This window comes from Plectropomus leopardus, chromosome 12 (genome assembly GCF_026936395.1).
Source record: "Plectropomus leopardus strain MGB_pleo_1.0 chromosome 12, ASM2693639v1, whole genome shotgun sequence".
Lineage (NCBI taxonomy): Eukaryota > Metazoa > Chordata > Actinopteri > Perciformes > Serranidae > Plectropomus > Plectropomus leopardus.
The window spans coordinates 20,518,195-20,536,944 of record NC_142187.1 but is presented as its reverse complement, the minus strand read 5'-3'; the positions used below and the strand labels follow the sequence as shown (position 1 = coordinate 20,536,944).

Below are 18,750 nucleotides of genomic sequence, written 5' to 3'. Positions count from 1 at the left end.
TTGTAAGCAGAATGCGGGTGGTGGGCCGGATCACAGGGAGGCTTATAAGCCTTGAAGAGCCACCGAGTGCTCATAAAGGGGCTAAATTAGCATGCAGAGCTCAAATAGCCTCTGTTTGTGTCTCCGACTCCTACTGTTTACCAGTTTAATTTACCAATACAGATTATGTTTGCGATAGACAGTGTGTTGCAGCGGGAACATTTTTGATCTTTATTCACACTTTTATGAGAGCTCTCACGGTGCAATCACAGCCACAAAATAAGTCCTTTGCTTTTATCTTCTCATACTTTCTTATGCATTTACTTCTACTATTATTTGTTCAGATCTTTATCTTTTTCTTTTTTCCCCACTGACCTCCCTCTCTTATTCACTCTCATTTCTTTTTTCAACATCTCCATTACCCTTTTCAAACTTTCTCACTGCTCGTTTTGACGTTTTGCTTTGTCTTCCCAACATCTGAGAGTCAAGATGCACATTTCCCTCTCTCTCCCTCAGCCCCCCCCCCCCGGGAGATAATTATTGTGGGATATCCTCCGAGCCCTCAAACACCAGAAACATTGTTTTTCTGTTTCTCTCCCTGCTACTTGCACCGTCTTGTTAGTGAGAGAATGCGACAAGCTTTGTCTTCTGTCTGAAATGATTCTGAGAAGTTGTTGTGTTGCAACATTGAGAAGCCGCTCTCAGTCTTTCATCTAGGTGTCAAGTATCTATCCAGCCTGTTTACAGATACTGTTCATCAATTAAGTGGTTACGTACATGCTGGTGGCTGGTTGGTTTCTCTTGTTGGGAGTGCAGAGCTCGCTGTCAGGGCAGTTGCTGATTGGAAGCCACGGGTGAGTGGGGTGATAATGCTTGTGTGGAGTGCTTAGCGATGAAGTGCGTGGGGGCTGAGCATCTACAATGAAGAGCTCCCTTCCATTATTTATAACACTTCTCAATATGACCTAGTTTACTGCACAGCAGTAACCACTGTTCCCTCCCTCTCTCTCCCTCTCTCTCTCTCTCTGTGCCATACAGCTACCGAACTTATATAAGTATCTCAGACAGACATATCTGTCCATAGCTGTGCACACACTCGACAAACGCACACACACACACACAACGGCCTCTGAATTGTTGTTACTCTTTGTTTCAATCAGCTACTAATTTTACTGCCTCTTAATTATGTCCCAGAAAAAAAAATAACGTGCCGCAGTAAAACCTTCACTGAAGGCCCTGAGGGACAGCTGAGACAGAGTTGGAGTGGAAGGTCGGGGAGAGCTTCAGATTTTGTTCAGGTGACAAATGATGTTGCCCATTTTGTGAGCAGTCTCCCCCCTCAACCCCACACGTCTTGATCTTTTTCTGTCTTGAGCAAAAGTCAGAAGGGGTTATTTTGCAGCAAAAACTTATTTGGAGTATGTGCGGAAAGTTTTTTGCTTTAGGGCTGCATCTTATCTGTAGAATTTTTTTTTATTTAACTGCTTAACCCTCTGAAAACTGCCTGGCCGTCCGCAATCTCAGCCGACATTCTCGTCTTTAAGAGGCTGTATAGTGGGCTAAGTTTTTAAGCTAGTTGTTCAGGAAGGGGGGCTAAAGAGCACTCAATAATAAGGTAATATTTTGGAGAGTGACTAAAAAGAGTCTTCCCTTAACTGAAATGCCCACTTTATGCTGATCTCACGCATTTTGGAGCGAAAAAACATGCCGTTTTTTTTCATGTAGTATAAATGTGTTATTTTGCCCCGTTCATCTACATCTCAAACTAATCTTTAGGTTTCCAGCTTTCAAATGATGAATACCAGTTTTATGTGGCATACACTGTTGACCTGCAATCTCCCCATAAAGATCCCCTGCCCCACCTTAAACAGACAAAAATAGATCTGTGGTGTGTCACAGAGGGTTAAAAGTGTTGTATGTAACTCTGGAAAAAGGTCCCAGGTCGTCAAATACTGACACTTTGGATGGGTAGTCAGACCGAACCCACAACCCCAAGCACTGGTATTTGATGACCTGGAAATAGGTCCCAACAATCAACTATTTTTTTCAAGAGATATAACATACATACATAACATACATATAACACTTTTAATTTTCTATTCTATAAAATGTCAGAAAATGGTAGAGAAGCCAATTTATGAGAGCTGACATCTTAAGACTGTACATGACACACTGCTAACAGCCAATGTTTAGCATTTTCACTTGATAAATGGCCTCAACAATTAATCAATCATCAAAGTTGATTGTTGATTAATGATGTACTGTTGGAGCACTGGAGTACATGCTTGTACTGTCTGTCGACAGTGCGAATGGCAGGCAATGGATTGACGTGCTGTAAGGATAAAGAGGAAAGCGGATCGGAAAACTGGACAAATGGAGCATTTGAATGTGTTTGTGGTTTGATTCTAAAAATTAACCATCAGCGTCATCTTTGGAGGAGGTTAAAGAAGGACAGGACATTGTTTGATGGTGATTGACTTTCAGAGCGAGACAGAGAAAAGGATAAAAAGGGAGGAGAGGGACAGAAAAGTGAGAAAGAGACTTTTTTCAGTTTAAGTAATGTCTAGACAATCCCCAACCTGAATCTCTCCCAGAATAATAATGAGCTCGCCGGGAGTTCCACGGCAGGCCTGGGATTCTCACTGAGGCCAAATCTCTCAGATACACCAGTGGCTCAGCAACCCCACCCCCCATCCCAATTCTCTGCATCTTTATCCAAAGTCAAAGGACGCCTGTCGGCAGCAGCAGGGCTCCTTAATGCAGAGCCAGAGTGCTCAAATGGAGCCAGTAACTGATTTGAATTCAGAATGTGTTCAACCCAGTTCTGTTGGCAGCCCAGTTTCATATCCATTACATCTTGCTCTCTTACTTTGTGTTTCATTTTACTTCTGCTACACCTGGACCCCAGCCTTCCACAAGCTCCAAACACTCAAACACACCCCACTCGTATCTGTTTGTACTGCATCATCTGGGATTTTTGTTGTTGTCGTTTGTTGTGTTTGACATTGTGTGACAACAGGCTGCAGACTTAAGATGCCTCTAAAACTGCTTGCTCTTCTTCTTTGCGTCTTGTTTCACCTGTTCATCTTTTCGTCTTCCTGTTTCATGACTTGCATTACCTACAAATTTGCATTTCTGTGCAGTCAGCACATCTGTGTATTACATCACCCAGTGGTGAAAGAAGTAGTCAGATCTCTACTTAAAGGAGCTGTGAGCAACACTGGGAGCATTAATAGGCTATAGCAGCAAACCACTTACTGCATGTAAAGATATAGTCGAGTAATGGCGTCTCGACTCTGAGCGGAGAATGAAGTCACCATCCCTCTGTATGTTCTGTAATCCAGCCTTCTGTGTTTCTACCTTGTTCCTTGTTGTTGTGATATATGGTCCAGCTGCAAGTTCATGTTAGCGCACGTGAGTCCAAGTGTGTGTATCCCACTGTGTGTGTGTGTGTGCACGGTGAAACAGCTAAAACATTTATATTCTGTCCCTAGCTTTATGGTGTTTGCACACTGGGTCTCAGGTGGACCTCTGTGTGTATTTATCTTCAGCTCCCTAATGGTAGTGAGTGAGCAGTCTCACGTGCCCAGTTTCATGAACAAGTCCTTCGCCTTTCTCCTTCAGATCGCCATGGAATATAAATAAACGCCCTTGTAACTGGTTTACTATCGCTAAGCGCAGCCTGTTAGCCCTGAAATGTGGCACGTCTTTTTTTAATTTTCCTTGTTTTTCCACGGTAACTACTTTGGTTGATTATGTATTCCTGGCAGAGGAAGCGACAGCGCGAACCTGTTGGTGTGCATTTTAATGTGCAGCAGCATGTGTGTTGCACTGAGTATGTGTGTTCATGAGGCTGTTCGCTGGTGTGTATTTTGGTGCGTTTTCTTCCCTCTGTAGTTTTGTGGTCCATGCGTGCCCATTAAGGAGATCACATTAATCACAGGAGACTCCGACCCCGTCTCTTCACCTCATATTTCCACTCAGTCATCCACAAACAAGGTACTCTGTCAAAGACTTCAAAGTCACTTACAGTCCACCCCTATCATTCCCAAGCCACAGCCAGGGTGCTTTACACAGCTCCTAGCCTTTTCATAGACAGTAACAGAGCGTCGTCCTTGTGGATGAATTTGGAGGGGATTCTACGGTGTGTCAGCAAAGCAAAGTGGCTGATTGTGAAGGGTAGGATAGTGGAGAGTACTTGTGTGTTAGTGTATGTGTGTGTGCTCAGCCGGATTCTGGCTCCAAACAGATGAAGAAGGGACAAAGCCTGCCGGAGTGTAATGTATCATTGTCTGCCCCCTACCTGCTCTAACACATATGTTCACACACAAACACACACACACAGCCAGACAGGCTCGACGTGACCCCCGGTGCCCCAACAGAGAGCGAGAGACGTCTGCTGTTTGACAGTGTGTCAGCGGGCCCAGATAAAGTCAGCCGCCAGCTCTCCACAGAGCTTGTCCTCCCTCCCGCTGACCAGCGAGACGTTTCCACTCAGCCGACCATGTGACCTCACCTTCCCCGAGTCCTTTACGCAGACTGCTATGCACTGCTGTGTCTTATAAATGAGCAGTCACACACACTGTGAATCATTAAGCTAAACCGGGGTGTGCCATCGAAGCAAAGACACCGATACACATTCTCCTTAAAAAGTATTGATTTTGATTGAGCGTTTAAAGCTGTGCAGATCAATATTTGCACATGAACAATAGGTCAAATGACTACAGGTAATGCGAAAGACATTGCTTGTAGTGACAAACTGACTGAATTATCACCGGGCTTTGCAATTTCCCTCAACTCTACTGAGCTTTTAAGTATCATTCAAATAAGTAGGCTTTTTCACACACGAGGAACGTTATCATAGTAGAATCTGCTTCTTAGAAACTTACATTTAGTTGTTTTCATACCAAAAGTACTCGGGAGATTGTAGTTCTTAAAGCACCATTTTGGGGGACTTTTAAACTGCTATTTCAGATTACTCTCCCTGCACAAGAGGAACCATTAGTGAAGTGTACCTTGATTGGTCGAAGATAGCCATCGTAGCATCGGCCACTGCCATTTATAAAATTCTGCCTGCCGTGTGAACAGCAGACAAACACAAACAGCTCGTAACAAAAAGTAAAAAAAACAGACCAATGGACCAACAGTGAAGCCAAAGCTTTACTATATGTGACGGTGAAAGTACAATACGATTTTTGACTTATCAAAGCAAAAGTGCCATTGCTACACTAACCACTGGCCCAGACACACCAAACTGACAACAAAGAACTAGCGTAGTTGAAAGCTGACTGTTGCGTTGCCTTACGTCACTTCACATCACCTCATGTTGCCTGTGTTTTGGCCAAAAAGTTGCACATAAACACAGTGCAAAGACTACAACTGATGGCCACTTAGCATTTACGTTCTGCATCTGTGTTGAAGGAAATTACTCTTCATGCCAGAAGGTGGCGGTAGTCTGTATTCGTTATTCAAAAAAGGAAACCAGAAAACCGTCATGGTGCTAGTCAGCTGGTTAGCACATTAACAACACAACCCAATGTTGAAAGAACAAAACATATTTACCATGCATCAGTGGACCATAACACAAGCCACCAGGAATGTTTCTGAAAAGAATCTTACCTAAAATAACAAGTTTGTTTCAAGCTCACTCCCTCCTGACTTTAGCTGTTTGTTTACTTTCCTCATTAATTTTTCTCTTGTCGTGCGCTGAGATGAAATGCCAATCAGAGCGATTTTATTCACTGTCAGGTTCTGCTGTCTCCAACGTTGATTCAGCATTCTAAAGCGACCAGAGTTTTGTTTATAGCCTGCATCCAAAAAATTCAATCAAATCAAATACATTTTTAGTAGGTAGTAAGTAGTAGTAAGTTAATTGGAATTCAAAAATTACATCGTCTTTTACTTATTGCTAACCATGTAGATCAGGGGTGTCAAACATCCAGATTGGAAAATGTTGCTTCAGAGGCTTTTCCATCTACACCAGAATATTCTCGGAAAATTCTCTGGAATACTTATTGTGGTCACATTTAAAGATACTGAACACTGTGCAAAATAATGTCAATCAACAGCTTAAAACAATATTTGTGAAACACTATTGCTATGGTACATCCAAAACTTTTGATAATAATAATAATAATTATTATTATTATTGTTATTATTCCCTTAAAGTAATGCAAGAGAAAGGTTTAGTTTTGGTTAAACAAATGTTTTATCACTATAATTAAGACAATTTACATTTTTTTAATGGAAAGATCTGTAAAAAGTCTCCCTTTTGGAAATTACTGACATAAAGGTGAGATTCTTTCTCTAGGTACGTTTTTTTCCCCCAACATCGTAGATAAGCAAATGCACACTGTATGATAAATGTCAACTTTCATGTCACCGTATACCTTAAAACCGGTATATTGCTGCAATCCTATTACTCAAAAGCGCTCCCTTTAGTTTGTTGTGGTGATGCCAGCATGACCACAGAGAAGTGTAAATGTTAAGAAACATGCACATGTAATGACAGTGAGTCGTAGACTGACCGAAATGTGAAAAAATTGACACATATTGTTAAAACGGCAGTTATTTTTGTTGAGACATCTCAGTCTGTTCATCATCTGTTTTTTTCACATTTTCAGAATTTTTTTAGAATGCACTTCTTCATACTAAAAGAAAGGGAAACATTTGATGGTGTTGTTATTTATAGATTATTATGCAATGGTTTTACAAGTGTGGCCCACTTGAGATCAAATTGGGCTGTTTGAGGCCCATAAACTGAAAATGAGTTTGACACCCCTGATGCTGATAGATGGGTTTACTTTGTCCAGGTTCTGCCGACAGCCCACTACTATGGAATGCACTGAAAAGTGTTTTTTTTTGTATGCAACAGCAACACCTCCTTTCAAAGGCAGTGTCACTCTTACTTTGGATAATCCACAGACCTCACTGTGAACAGTTTTCATAGCTACTATTTCCTCAAAAGAAAGTAGTCACTGAAAATCCCCCATAGAAGTAAGTGCATGTTTTTCTGGAAATATACTGTTGTGGAAAATTTAAAATCTTATTTTTTTATTGAGCATCACAGGCAAAATTCTTTTACCCTCGACTGTGGAAGCAGAAAAGGTAGAGAAGGATAACTCAAAACCTGGGTAAATAAAATCAAAACTAACGACAGGTAACTGATTTTTTTTTTTTTTTTTTTTTTTTGCAATTTAGTGACCCTTCTTTCTGAAACAATTTTTTTTAGTGTTTCCTTTGATATTTATCTTTCACTCTTTTAAAGACACTCCAACTCTCTCACACACACACATACACACATAAAGACGTAAACAGTCACCTCCAGCAGGAAGCAGAATTGGGCTGTCAGTCAACTGGACAACCTTAAAAGGTCACAGAACCCTGCAGGATATATTAATGAATGAAATACAGCACCAAAACCCAAACACACACACACACACACACACATACAGTACAAAGACGGTACACATCCACCAAGCCAGCTGTTCCACATCACCAGCGTCTATTTTTGACACACACGACTTCCCCGCCCTTCAAACTGACTGGCTTTAGTTTTTAATTTGGCCTCTTGCAGTCAGGAAGCGTTCAGACGAAGACGAGAGCAGAGATGAGGTAAGGGTGGTGAGATTTAGCTTCCACCTTGTCAGTGCACTCTAACTGGCTCACCTGCTTTATTGAGTATAAAGTTGAGGGTGAAAGTGAGACACATATTTCATGCCCATGTAAAAAGTTATCTTCATAAAAATTAGCCAAATGAATGCATCTCAGATTTCACACAGTCAAGAGCATTGTTTTGTGTCCTGAACTGTCATGGCAAAATTCTGGCAGACGCTCAGTCCCGACAGTGTATCCAATATCTGGCTCGTCAGTCCTGTCCTGTCAGTCCTCTCCACCTCCTGTGTGTCCCCTTGACTTTCTCCTTGACTTGCGGCTTTGATAATGAAGCAGAGAGATAAAAATCTCCCATTGCTCAACATTATTCTAATAAGACTATCATTACTTAGATTCAAAGGGTGTGTGTGTGAGAGAGAGAGAGAAAATACAGTATGTTTACTGACCTTGGCATTGCACACATACTAGTGATGAGAGCCAGTATTGGCAGAGTGAAACGGACACAGCTTTCTTTTTTTCTCTGAAATGAGACTTCATTAAAATCCTCCGTCTGTTTTGTTGTTGGTCATGTCTGCAGGAGATATTTATGTGGATACAGAAATTGATTTTGTGTGTGTTCATGCATTTATTCATGCGTACTGTGTGCATTCCTTACAGATATACCATGCAGGATTTTCCCACAGAAACAACTGTAGACTCGTACAAAAGTAAATCCTCTCAATCATTGCTTAGGACCCACTAGAAGAGTGAAATGGTTTATCTGCAGAAACCCTCTGCTCTATATTTTGTTATTTTCTGTGTTTATGGGCATGTACCTCCACAGCGCTGAGGTGGGGTCATGGCTTTATAAAGATTGCAAACGTAAGTGGCTTGCATCCAAAAAAATGAAAATATATCAAGGCAAATTGCCAATCTAGAGTGAATCTGGGCTTGGCTTTTACTTTCACTGCTGCTGGTGAGCACGTTTGCATACAGTGACTGAAAATCATATACATTCAAAGGGATACTTTAATCCCAAAATGACAATTTGTATATCAATTACTCACCTTGTAGGTGAAGAAAATGTTTTTCTTGCATGCCTCCAGGGTGATTGATGAAATAAAAAAAGAAACGTCATTCTTGATGAATCTAAGTAGAAGGAGTCTACGGTTAACAGCAGCAACTTTATCAAAACATCCGTGTACAATCCCTCACGCAACAGTCTCATTTATTCAGTCATATGCTCAGTATTTCCAAACAACATTGACATGTGAGACTATTTTATGCAGAAATGTTTTGTAATGTAACAATTTAGCGAAATTGCATGTGTTATGTGTTGGGATATACTGAGAATACAACTAAATAAACTAAACTGCTGCACACGATGTGTGACAGTTTTTAAACGGATGTTTTGATGTAATTTTGATGTTGTGATAGCAGCTCTCTTATACTTGAGTTCATCAAGAATTTTTGCTTTTTGAATTTTTTGAGGCATGCCAGGAAACAAAAATTTAAGGTGACATGGGGTGAGTAAATGATATATGAATAATTATTTTGGGGTATTATTAAGTATTCCCTTAATGCACGACCTAACATGCATTCCTGAGTCTTTCTTTTTTATTCCTTCTGCAGGAGATGTTCACGCCGGAGTGCAAGTTCAAGGAGTCTGTTTTTGAGAACTACTATGTGATCTACTCATCCACTGTGTACCGGCAGCAGGAGTCGGGTCGGGCCTGGTTCCTCGGACTCACGAAGGAGGGACAAGTCATGAAGGGCAACCGGGTCAAGAAGACCAAGCCCTCGTCACACTTTGTGCCCAGGCCCATTGAAGGTATGAGAAAGCTTGTTTTCTAGCTCTGTTAGCACTCTGCAAGCTGTTAGCACCATTAACTGCTAGCTGCCGGGGCAGAAATATTCATTATTTTCAAAAAAAGTGAATATATCGATATTAGTATCAGTTATCGGCCAAATGAGTTGTTACATATTGGTATATCAGCAAAAAATTCAATATTGTGCATCCCTGATGGAAGTGCTCTGAATGTTGCATACAGCTCCTCTAAAGTCTGTTGTTTTGATGTTTTAGACTTATGAAGAGTATCCATTCTGAGATTTTTTTGGAACAAGTTTGTTTTTTAAAATATCACCTCTAACATGTTTCTAGTGAGAGAAGTGTTTGATAGATATCGTGAAAACTTGTCAGGCAATGTGATAAAAAAAAGTGCTTACTTGGCCCTAATTCCCTGCCTGGTATAATTGTCCCTCCAGCCTTACACCTGACCTTGTCTCTGTCTGCACATCCATCTCTTCAATCTGCTCTCCATTGTCCCTTTTCTGAGCTCCTCCTCTCTTTGTCCTCTCCTCTCCTTTCCTCTCCTCTCCTCTCCTCTCCTCTCCTCTCCTCTCTTTACATCACCGCTACAGTTTGTATGTACAGGGAGCCGTCAATGCATGAGATAGAGGAAAAGCACCGCTCCAGGAAGAGCTCAGGGACTCCCACCATGAACGGAGGGAAAGCCGTCAATCAGGACTCCACATAGCAGTGGGGGGAGGGGCTTCCAACAGGGGGGAGTGGCCTCATCCTGACTCAGGGGGAGGGGCCTTAGGAAAACTCAACGCGCCCCCCCCTCAAAATACGCACCACCATCCCCTCTGAAAAAAAGAGGGCCTTGCGGCGACAAGGAGCTACTACTGTACACCCAAGACAACAAAAACAAAACTGAACTCTTGCCTGTGAAAACCTTTTAGATGAATTAATATGAAAACAGAGGAGATATATATCTATATATGAAAAAAAAAAACATTTTCAATCAGGACTTGACCAACATTTTATGCAAAAAAAGAGAAAAAGCTGTGATAAACAAACAAGGAATGGTGGTCTCTCTTCACACAAATACAAATATCTATCATTTCCAATTTATGCTGTGAAAAACAAGCTTTAATACATGTTCGATTTTCATACGTTGGTTTCTTTTCTAAATGCTACTGCACTCTCATGTGCTTTGTTGTGTTATTGTTGTCAGTAATAACTATAACATCATCATCATCTTTACTAATCTGTTGTATCTTATCATCCCAGTTATCATGGTTATTCTGGCTTTCTTTTGTTTTTTTAAACTAAAGTATTTTTTTCCAATTACTATTTTTTTTTTCTCTGTCATAGTTTGATCTTGAATGCACTGTCACACCACCTGCTCTGGTGTGAGGGTAAGACTGAATGTATTTGATAGCTCTCTGTGTTGGACTCCAATGGAAACAGAGCGCTTCGGGTGGGATGTAATTTACTCAGGTGTGTACTGTAAGTGTGACTAATCGGAAAGATAGGGCTGCTTCAGGTACTCCAACATGAACTCCCCTATATTGTTTTGCAATGACGGGACAAGACTGATTCAAGCAATATAATAGAGAGCAGTCTAGTATGTCTCTAAACAATAGTAATAACAAGCTGACAGCACATCCCTGTGGCCGGTGTGTTCGTCAGCAGAGAAGGATGACAAAGAAAGTTGTACAAGTAGGTATAAAAAGTCAAAGGAAAGCTGTTTTGCTTCAATATACTCTTTAACATTTGCAAGAATTATTAGGTTTTAAGTCAAGAGATGTCTAAACTTGTCATAGTATTCTCTCCAAAAAGCCAAGGGGACGATAACGACCAGCATCAGCACTATGAGCCATGGCCAAAAAACGGTCACATTTTGCACCTCAAGAAACACAGACCCCTTTCTCTGCTGTTCGCTAGGCTAAAAATATAACCATATTAACAGTATTCATGCCTTTGAACTATATGGATAAAAGCTGTTTTTATCTCAGCAAGACAAAGAAAGTTGTTCAAGCAGGCCCGGCAGTGAGGACATGTGTTGACTAGTTTTCAAGACTATTTCTGTTACTTTTATTGTGAAAGCATTCAAGATTTCTCAACACTGGTGGACAGGGTGCCTGACTGTTTAATAATTACTGACCTGACTTGTTTTCAATATAAGGTCACAATCATCACGACTTTCCCATCACAATGGAAGCAGAGCATCTCATTGAGGAACCAGTTTGTCTGGATTTAGCCGGGGTTTGGGGAGGATGTCTTATCATCCCGGTGAGGGTATACAGTCTCCACTCCCCCCCTGGTTTTGTGACCCATGAAATGAGCCATTTGCTGCATTGTGGAGGAAAGCTTCTCTTTCATAAATCAACATGCTGACAGGGCTGTATAAACAAGGTGAATTGACTGGTACACCGCGTACCCCATGTGCGCTGCATAGCTCATTCCTAATCCCCAATTAGTTTGTCTAACTCAGGAAGTCCTACAAATGTTCCGTGAATGGGGCCAGACATAAAAAGGCTGGCCGCTCACTGTCCAGCACCCGTTGCACAAAGCCTGGCCACCCGTGTGGTTATTTAAGGAGGTCGGGACCGGGTTGATGGTGTTTATATCATTATTAAAGTGGTGTACAGGTTAAGAAAGTTGACAATGAGATAACAGGAGCTGAGGCAAAGCATGAATATCGCATGACTGGAAGAGTTGATGCTCAATTTTGAGAGTGAATAAAAGATTGTTTCGAATATGGGGAGAATAGGTCCAAAACTTTTTTATGCAACGTTTTGATGCATATTTTAGCGAAAGTTTATCTCCTATATCTGGTAAGTTGGTGGTATGTACAGTAAATAGCACACATTCAGTTGCACAGAGCAAACCGCAGTGGTATATTATCTCGGATCTGGTGTTCTACTTGGGGCCCGGGTTCATAGCTGGTGCAAGTTACCTGCGAGAGCTAACTTTAGATTAGTTCAACCTCCACAGCACCTACAGCATAACGGTGATACATACAGTATAGACGTGACACCGAAAGTCAACAGGCAAGACCAGCATATAGAAGTATCTTTTTATAAAGGTTTATATTGGTGCAAATGAGATACATGTGGTTTAAAGCAATGCATGAAATTGGATGTACTCAATGTCAACAGGTGACAGCAGAAAGAGAGGATTTGAGAAAGGGATGAATCAAGAGAGGAGGTTAAAATAGCTGATATGGGAACACGGGAAAGGAGAGCACTTTTCGGGGGCGTTTACTGATGTATGAAAGGGCGAGCAAAGGCTTCGGTTGTATGTGATATTAAGTATAATTTATTATTTTTATGTTTGCAGATGATTTCACTGCATTGGAACACGCTCATATATGCATTATGAATTGTGAGATGAACTAAAAAAAAAATATGCATTGATAATTTAAAAAAAAAAATCAGAATGAAGTTAGTGATTGTTTAAGAATAAAGACTATGTTATCAAAAACTTTTACCTACACGCAGTGATTGATTCAATGTGTTGTTGAGCATGACTGACAGCTGTTCTGTGAATCTTTTTTTTCTATTTTTTTTTTTTTTTATTAATGTCACTCTTTGCAACAACAAGAGAGGCAGCGGGATAAACATACAAACTAAATCCATCAACGTGGGGCTTTTATGCAGTTCAAATTCAGAAAAATCCAATCCGCTTCCTCTATCAATTCACCGGGGGTGATTTATCTTCTCACTAGCCCCTAAATCCGATGTGTCATTTTGGGATGGCGGTCCCTCGCCCTTAATTCTCTCGTTGTCATGGAAACAGACCTTCTGTGCCGTCTGCAAGGAGAATGAGGAGGAGGAAGAGGAGGAGGAGGAGGATGAAGGCTCCCCTGACTTTCAGGACGTGGCTTGTCTTCTCTCCTGCGTGATGGCTGCAGCACAGAGAACAGCAGAGTTGGGGGGGGGGGTAGTATGTTTTCATTTTTTCTATTTCTGTGCTTCTCTCAGTTACAGTAAACGGCTGAGGAGAGTGAAAATTTGTCGGTAGCCACAATTAGGTGAAGAAATTGGGGTGAAAGAGAGAGGAGAAGAACAAACAGATAGAAAGCAAGTAAAAGGTCGAGTGTGAGGGATTTAGGGGGATATTTTGGATGAAATTGTATTTAATATAAGTATGTTTTCTTTAGTGTATAGTCACCTAAAAATCAGAGCCCTTGTGTTTTCGTTACCTTTGAATGAGCTGCTTATAACTAAATATGGATCAGGTCCTCGTTAACAGAGATGGCAACGTTGCACCGCCATGTTTCTACAAAGGCCCAGAACGGGCCAACCAAACACTCTAAACTCTGCACCAGTTTGCAGCCGCTGTGCGATGAGAGCGTCAAAAGAAATGCAATGGTTTTAACTTCAAACTGTTTTTTTCAGAGTTTTTACTGGTTTTCATCACTAGGCCTGGTTTTGTTTTGGTTTTATTGTTTGTTTTTGTAAGATCCAGATGTTCACCATAACATTTGGATCTTACGTTTTCAGAGAAAACGGGTGAGCAGACATTAGTAGTTGCAAGGCAAGCAGCAGTCTGTGACAAACAAAACCAAGCATGGGAGAAACACTAATTTGTAATGTGAAAACTGCTTTATTCAGTGTTTTTAGCACTTTTAATGACCTTGGCTATTTGTTTTGGAGGGAAGAAACCCATGCAGATAATTCGGCTCGCACTAAGAACCTCCTGAACAATGAACACTGAAGGAATTCTCAGCGGGAGAAGTTTCAAATACACCCTCTGTGGTCTTTATTAGACTCACCAGGCTTTCAAGTACAACCAAAACCAGATTTTTTTATCCAGGAGACAAAAAATTGTGTCCCGTGCGAAACCAAAATGTTGTTTTAAAGTAACGTTAAACCAAAACATGATCTTTTTCTAAATCTAACCAAATAACGCTTTGCAGAAATTCAGGCAGGAAGACTCTTTATGCTCTCATTTCATTCACAAATCTCTCTGACTCACTCTACGGCTTCTGCCTGATCAGCTGTCTATGGGCGTCACTCCAAATTAATCCAACCAGATTCTGCCATGATCTCCCTAAGCCAATTATACTGTTGCTGTCAAACTTTAAAACCGTTCTCCTCCCTGCTGCTGCCAGTCGTCATTTCAGGATGAACAGATGCAACCCTCTTCCACCCCGTTCATCTCCAGTCATCAGGCATCCAGTGTGCGGTCCTGCTCCGCATCCCATCAGCCTCATCTTCAGCCGAATCCCTTCACATCCACAACCGGCGTCTAAACTCAATCGGGGGAATATTTCAAAAGTAACCATGGTGCACATGTGCCTGAAAATAACATTTTATTGCAGTCCAAATGTGAATCACCACAAAAGAGTCAAAAAAAGCTCACGTTTGATCACAATCAATATACCGTCTTGTCCACTGCATCCAGCTCTGTGATTAACTTTCAGTAAGTGCAGAAACAAGTCAAGGTCAGCCACTCAGACACCCATGGGATTTGGAAGACCAAACGGGGTCATCTCTTTGGATACACAGACGGAGAGCTGCAAACGGCCTGACAGCCGCTCCGCTCTCCTCGTTTCTCCTCTCAGCTACAGCTCTGACTGTGGCCTCTGCTACTCCCCTCACACTGACCTCTCCTCCCCCATCCTCCCCTCCTTTCCTCCTGTATAGAAGAGACAACCGTGGACTCAATGTCTGAATTAAAGCAGATTACTTTAAAGGGACAGTTCTCCTAAAATCAAATATACATATTTTTCCTCTCACCGGTAGTGCTATTTATCAGTCTGGATTGTTTTAATGTGAGCGGCGAGTGTTAGAGATATCGGCTGTAGAGATGTCTGCCTTCTTCTCCAATATAATGGAACTACATGGCACCTGGTTTGTGGTGCCAAAAAGTGCCAAAAAATACATTTGCAAAAACTAAACAGCATTGTCTCAATCCAAAAACCCAAGTTACTCAAGATAATCCAGACCCTGTTGTGATGTAGGAACTACTTTCTTCCTACCAAACTGCACCCGCCAACTGCATCACCACACAGAAGAAAGCGTGCAGCTACTCATGGGCGTGAGGCTGACAGCACGACACGTAAACACACAGCTGTAACATTAGTTAGCTCAGTAGTGCTAGGTGAGCTTGCAGTAGATGCTGGGGAGTAAAAATGCATGCTACTTAGATAAAAGTAATGAAGTAAGTAAGTTAACCCTTCAAAACCTGAGCAAACTGGTTCAATTTCTTAAAAATACACAAGGAGAAGGTAATGAGCAACTTAACAAGACATGGCCCCAAAATTAGCAAAAACATTAGTTGGAAAGTTACAAGAAAATCACCTGTAAATAAGGGGGGGAAATATTGAAAATGACCAAGACAAAGTGCTGATGAAAAATATATATATTTATTTTTTATATATCATTTTTTCCCCTGTAACATAATTTTAAACATATCATTTTTATAATTCAAAATAGTTTTTGGGACTTTCTGGGGGGGGAAATGTTTGAATAATATTTTATTAATTTGCAATTTGTGATACATTTCTTTCCCAGCTGACCATTGCCTTTTTTCCTTTCCTTTTTTTCTAACGAACACAAACCAATCAGAGGCTCAAATAGCTTGTGGAGGGCAGCACAAGAAAACTGATAGAAATATAAAAGAGTATATAATATACTATAAATAGATCTATTAAATTAAAGCCAAAAGGCTACAAAATGAGGTTCATAATCATGTAAAGGTACACCAGCGGAACAACACAGACTGTGTAACAACAACACCACACTGTCCTAATGAATATGTATTTTTATACAGACGTTAAAATTGACAGTTGAAGTCTGTGAAACTTGTTATCAATAATAATTAGACAACCACCTCCCCATGCAAAGCCTTACAAGAACTAACAAAAAAAAAAGCTGACAAAAACCACAGTTGCACAAAAATGGCCATCAACAGACAATAAACAGCCGTGGACACCATGGCAACAAAGCAACAGCAGAATAACGCATCACCGAGGCAGTCAACACAGAGCAACAGCTGCAGCTCACAAAAACACACAAGAAAGCAAAAACAGCCTGTCCTCTGTTTGAGGCAGTTTTAGCCCCTCTGTAAAGTGCGTTGTTGTACTCACCTGTCTGAAGTCCTCCTCGATCTGCTGCAGCTTCTCTGCTCGTTCTTCCTCAAACTGCTGAACACGCGCTCCTCAGATTTAGAAAGTTTTTGGGGTTTTTTGGCTGAATTAGTCTCCAAATAAACACCAGGGATTATTGCCACAAACTCCAGAAGGCCTCACACTCCTCAATGACCGGAAAAAAGTCCCAAACAGCTGTAAAAGACACGCGCATGTTAGCACGTTAGGCGTTTGGCTAGACCCAGCATGCACCTGTGTGGGGGCGTTTGATTTGGGGCACTGGGGCATGCTCGCTGGGTGGTGCATTTTAGAATCACCTTTGTTGGCCAAGTATTTGTATAAGGAATTTGACTCCTCGTGCTTTTTTGGTTTTTTTGCATCGCTCCCAATGTACTCACACAGAGCTAAACATTGCAGTTTGAAACAACGAAAAAAAAAAAAAATAAAATAAAGGTAAAGAGTCAGAACTATTATCGACACGTGAATAAAGAGGTGTTGGCCCACATCTGAATATTATATAAACGTACATAAGCACCAATGACCAACAATAAAAATTATATGTTGCTTGATTTTAATTTTAAATCAGTGATTAATGTAGATGTCACATTGTTTGTTTGTTTTTTTTTGTTTTTTTTTTAATCTACTGCATGCCGAGATACAGCAGCGCTGCAGCATAAAGTAATCAAACAGGGCCACAGTGCATACTATTATGAGGGGCCCGAGAGCATGCACATTTTGATGCATGATCAAATGGAGCCTTGACACTGGACAATATCATCATGCATAATACCCATTAGTCCAAAATGTTTTTTAAATAGTTTATTGGGATAGCTTTTTAAAAAAAAACAAAAAAAAAAACAAAAAAACAAACATATATATAGATTGCCACTATTTTGCCAAAAAATGAAACCATGATCGAGGCAGGTTTGCATTTTAGAGGAAATATAGCAAATGTTATTGTCATTCATGTTATGTAATTTCTTTTCTGAACACATACTGTAAAATCTAACAAATTGATTTTGCTTGAAAATAATCTTGCCATGAATTTTTTAAGAAAATATAACAATTTTATTTTTACTTTATATCTGATTGTTAAGTTTACTTAAAATGTAGTTATATTTACTTAATTTTGTGAAGTTATTGCTACTTAAAGATAACAAGTACAATTAGCTTGGTCTTTTATAAGTCTGCGACTCATTTTTGTTTTTGTAACATGTTGAAGAAAATACAAACATGACTGACTAGTTTACAACCAGCAGAATACCGATATATAGCATAGAAAAGTGGTTTGCTGAAGCTGCTAAAACATAGAAAGCTTGAATTCTTTAAACTCGTCTTTTTTTTAAGTTTTTACAACTTTTCAAGATCAAGTAAATGAAACTGAATTTTAAGTAAACTTAACTTTTAGATATCAAGCAAACATAAATTAAGATTAGCTAACAGTTAAATTTTTTCAGGTCACTCAGTTTCCTCGATGTTTTGAAGTGAAATCAACTTGTCAGATTAAACAGTACAGGCATATTTCCAACATGGCAATCTGAACCACCTTTAAGGGTCTGTTTTCCACCCAGCACAGTCTTGGCAGGCCTGCACTCTCTATGCCCCCCCTACCACACCCCACCAGCCCCTGTGCAACTGCACGACCTGCATTGTCTTTAATCACACCCTTGCATATCTGCACTGAAGATATTGCATCTCACAACCTGACACTTGACTGATGAAACTACACATTCAACATTTATCTTTGACAGAGTATCAGCTGACTGCAGAGTGTCCCTCTGTGGATATGCAGCTCTGTCCACTTTCATTAGTTTTGCCGTTTTGGTCATAAACCAAAGTGTTGGACAAATTAAAGTTTTGACATGATGGTGCTGGAGGAAAGGTATGGGATCACCAAAGTTATTGCAAGTTTTCCTGAGGGGGTAATGAATTTTTGTAACAAATTTCAAGGCACTCCATCCAACAGTGGTCAAGATATTTCACTCAAAACCCCAAATGAGATGTTTCAGTCTAGACCAAAGTGGTGGACATTAACTGCACACAAGAAATATGACAATCTAATATTGCCATTGAATTTGCTAAGTACTCTCAGAGCTGCCCAGACATCAAAGTATGAACTGTTTCTACTATTATTTCCTTTAGGTCCCTCAGGTCAGAATATCAGGTTCATATATCTCACATCTCAGTGGCAGATACAGTAGCTGTGGAATTTGATTATCCCCGCAGGCTGCCTGTGAAAACTGTGAACACACTGTGCACCTGAAATGAATCACTTAAATGCTTAAATCTA

At 40.5% G+C, this 18,750-nt stretch overlaps 1 protein-coding gene across 4 annotated transcripts in view; it reads left to right on the top strand.

Moving 5' to 3' along the window:
- The window catches only part of fgf12a (fibroblast growth factor 12a), a 47,488-nt gene extending 34,646 nt beyond the window's left edge, over positions 1–12,842 (top strand). For all 4 annotated transcript variants that reach the window (XM_088085432.1, XM_088085431.1, XM_042498363.2 and 1 more), the window contains 2 exons: positions 9,205–9,403; positions 9,994–12,842. In XM_088085432.1, coding sequence (XP_087941558.1) covers positions 9,205–9,403; positions 9,994–10,109 — 315 coding nt within the window. In that variant the 3' untranslated portion in view covers positions 10,110–12,842. The remainder of the gene's footprint in view (positions 1–9,204; positions 9,404–9,993) is intronic.
- Positions 12,843–18,750: the final 5,908 nt, after the last annotated feature.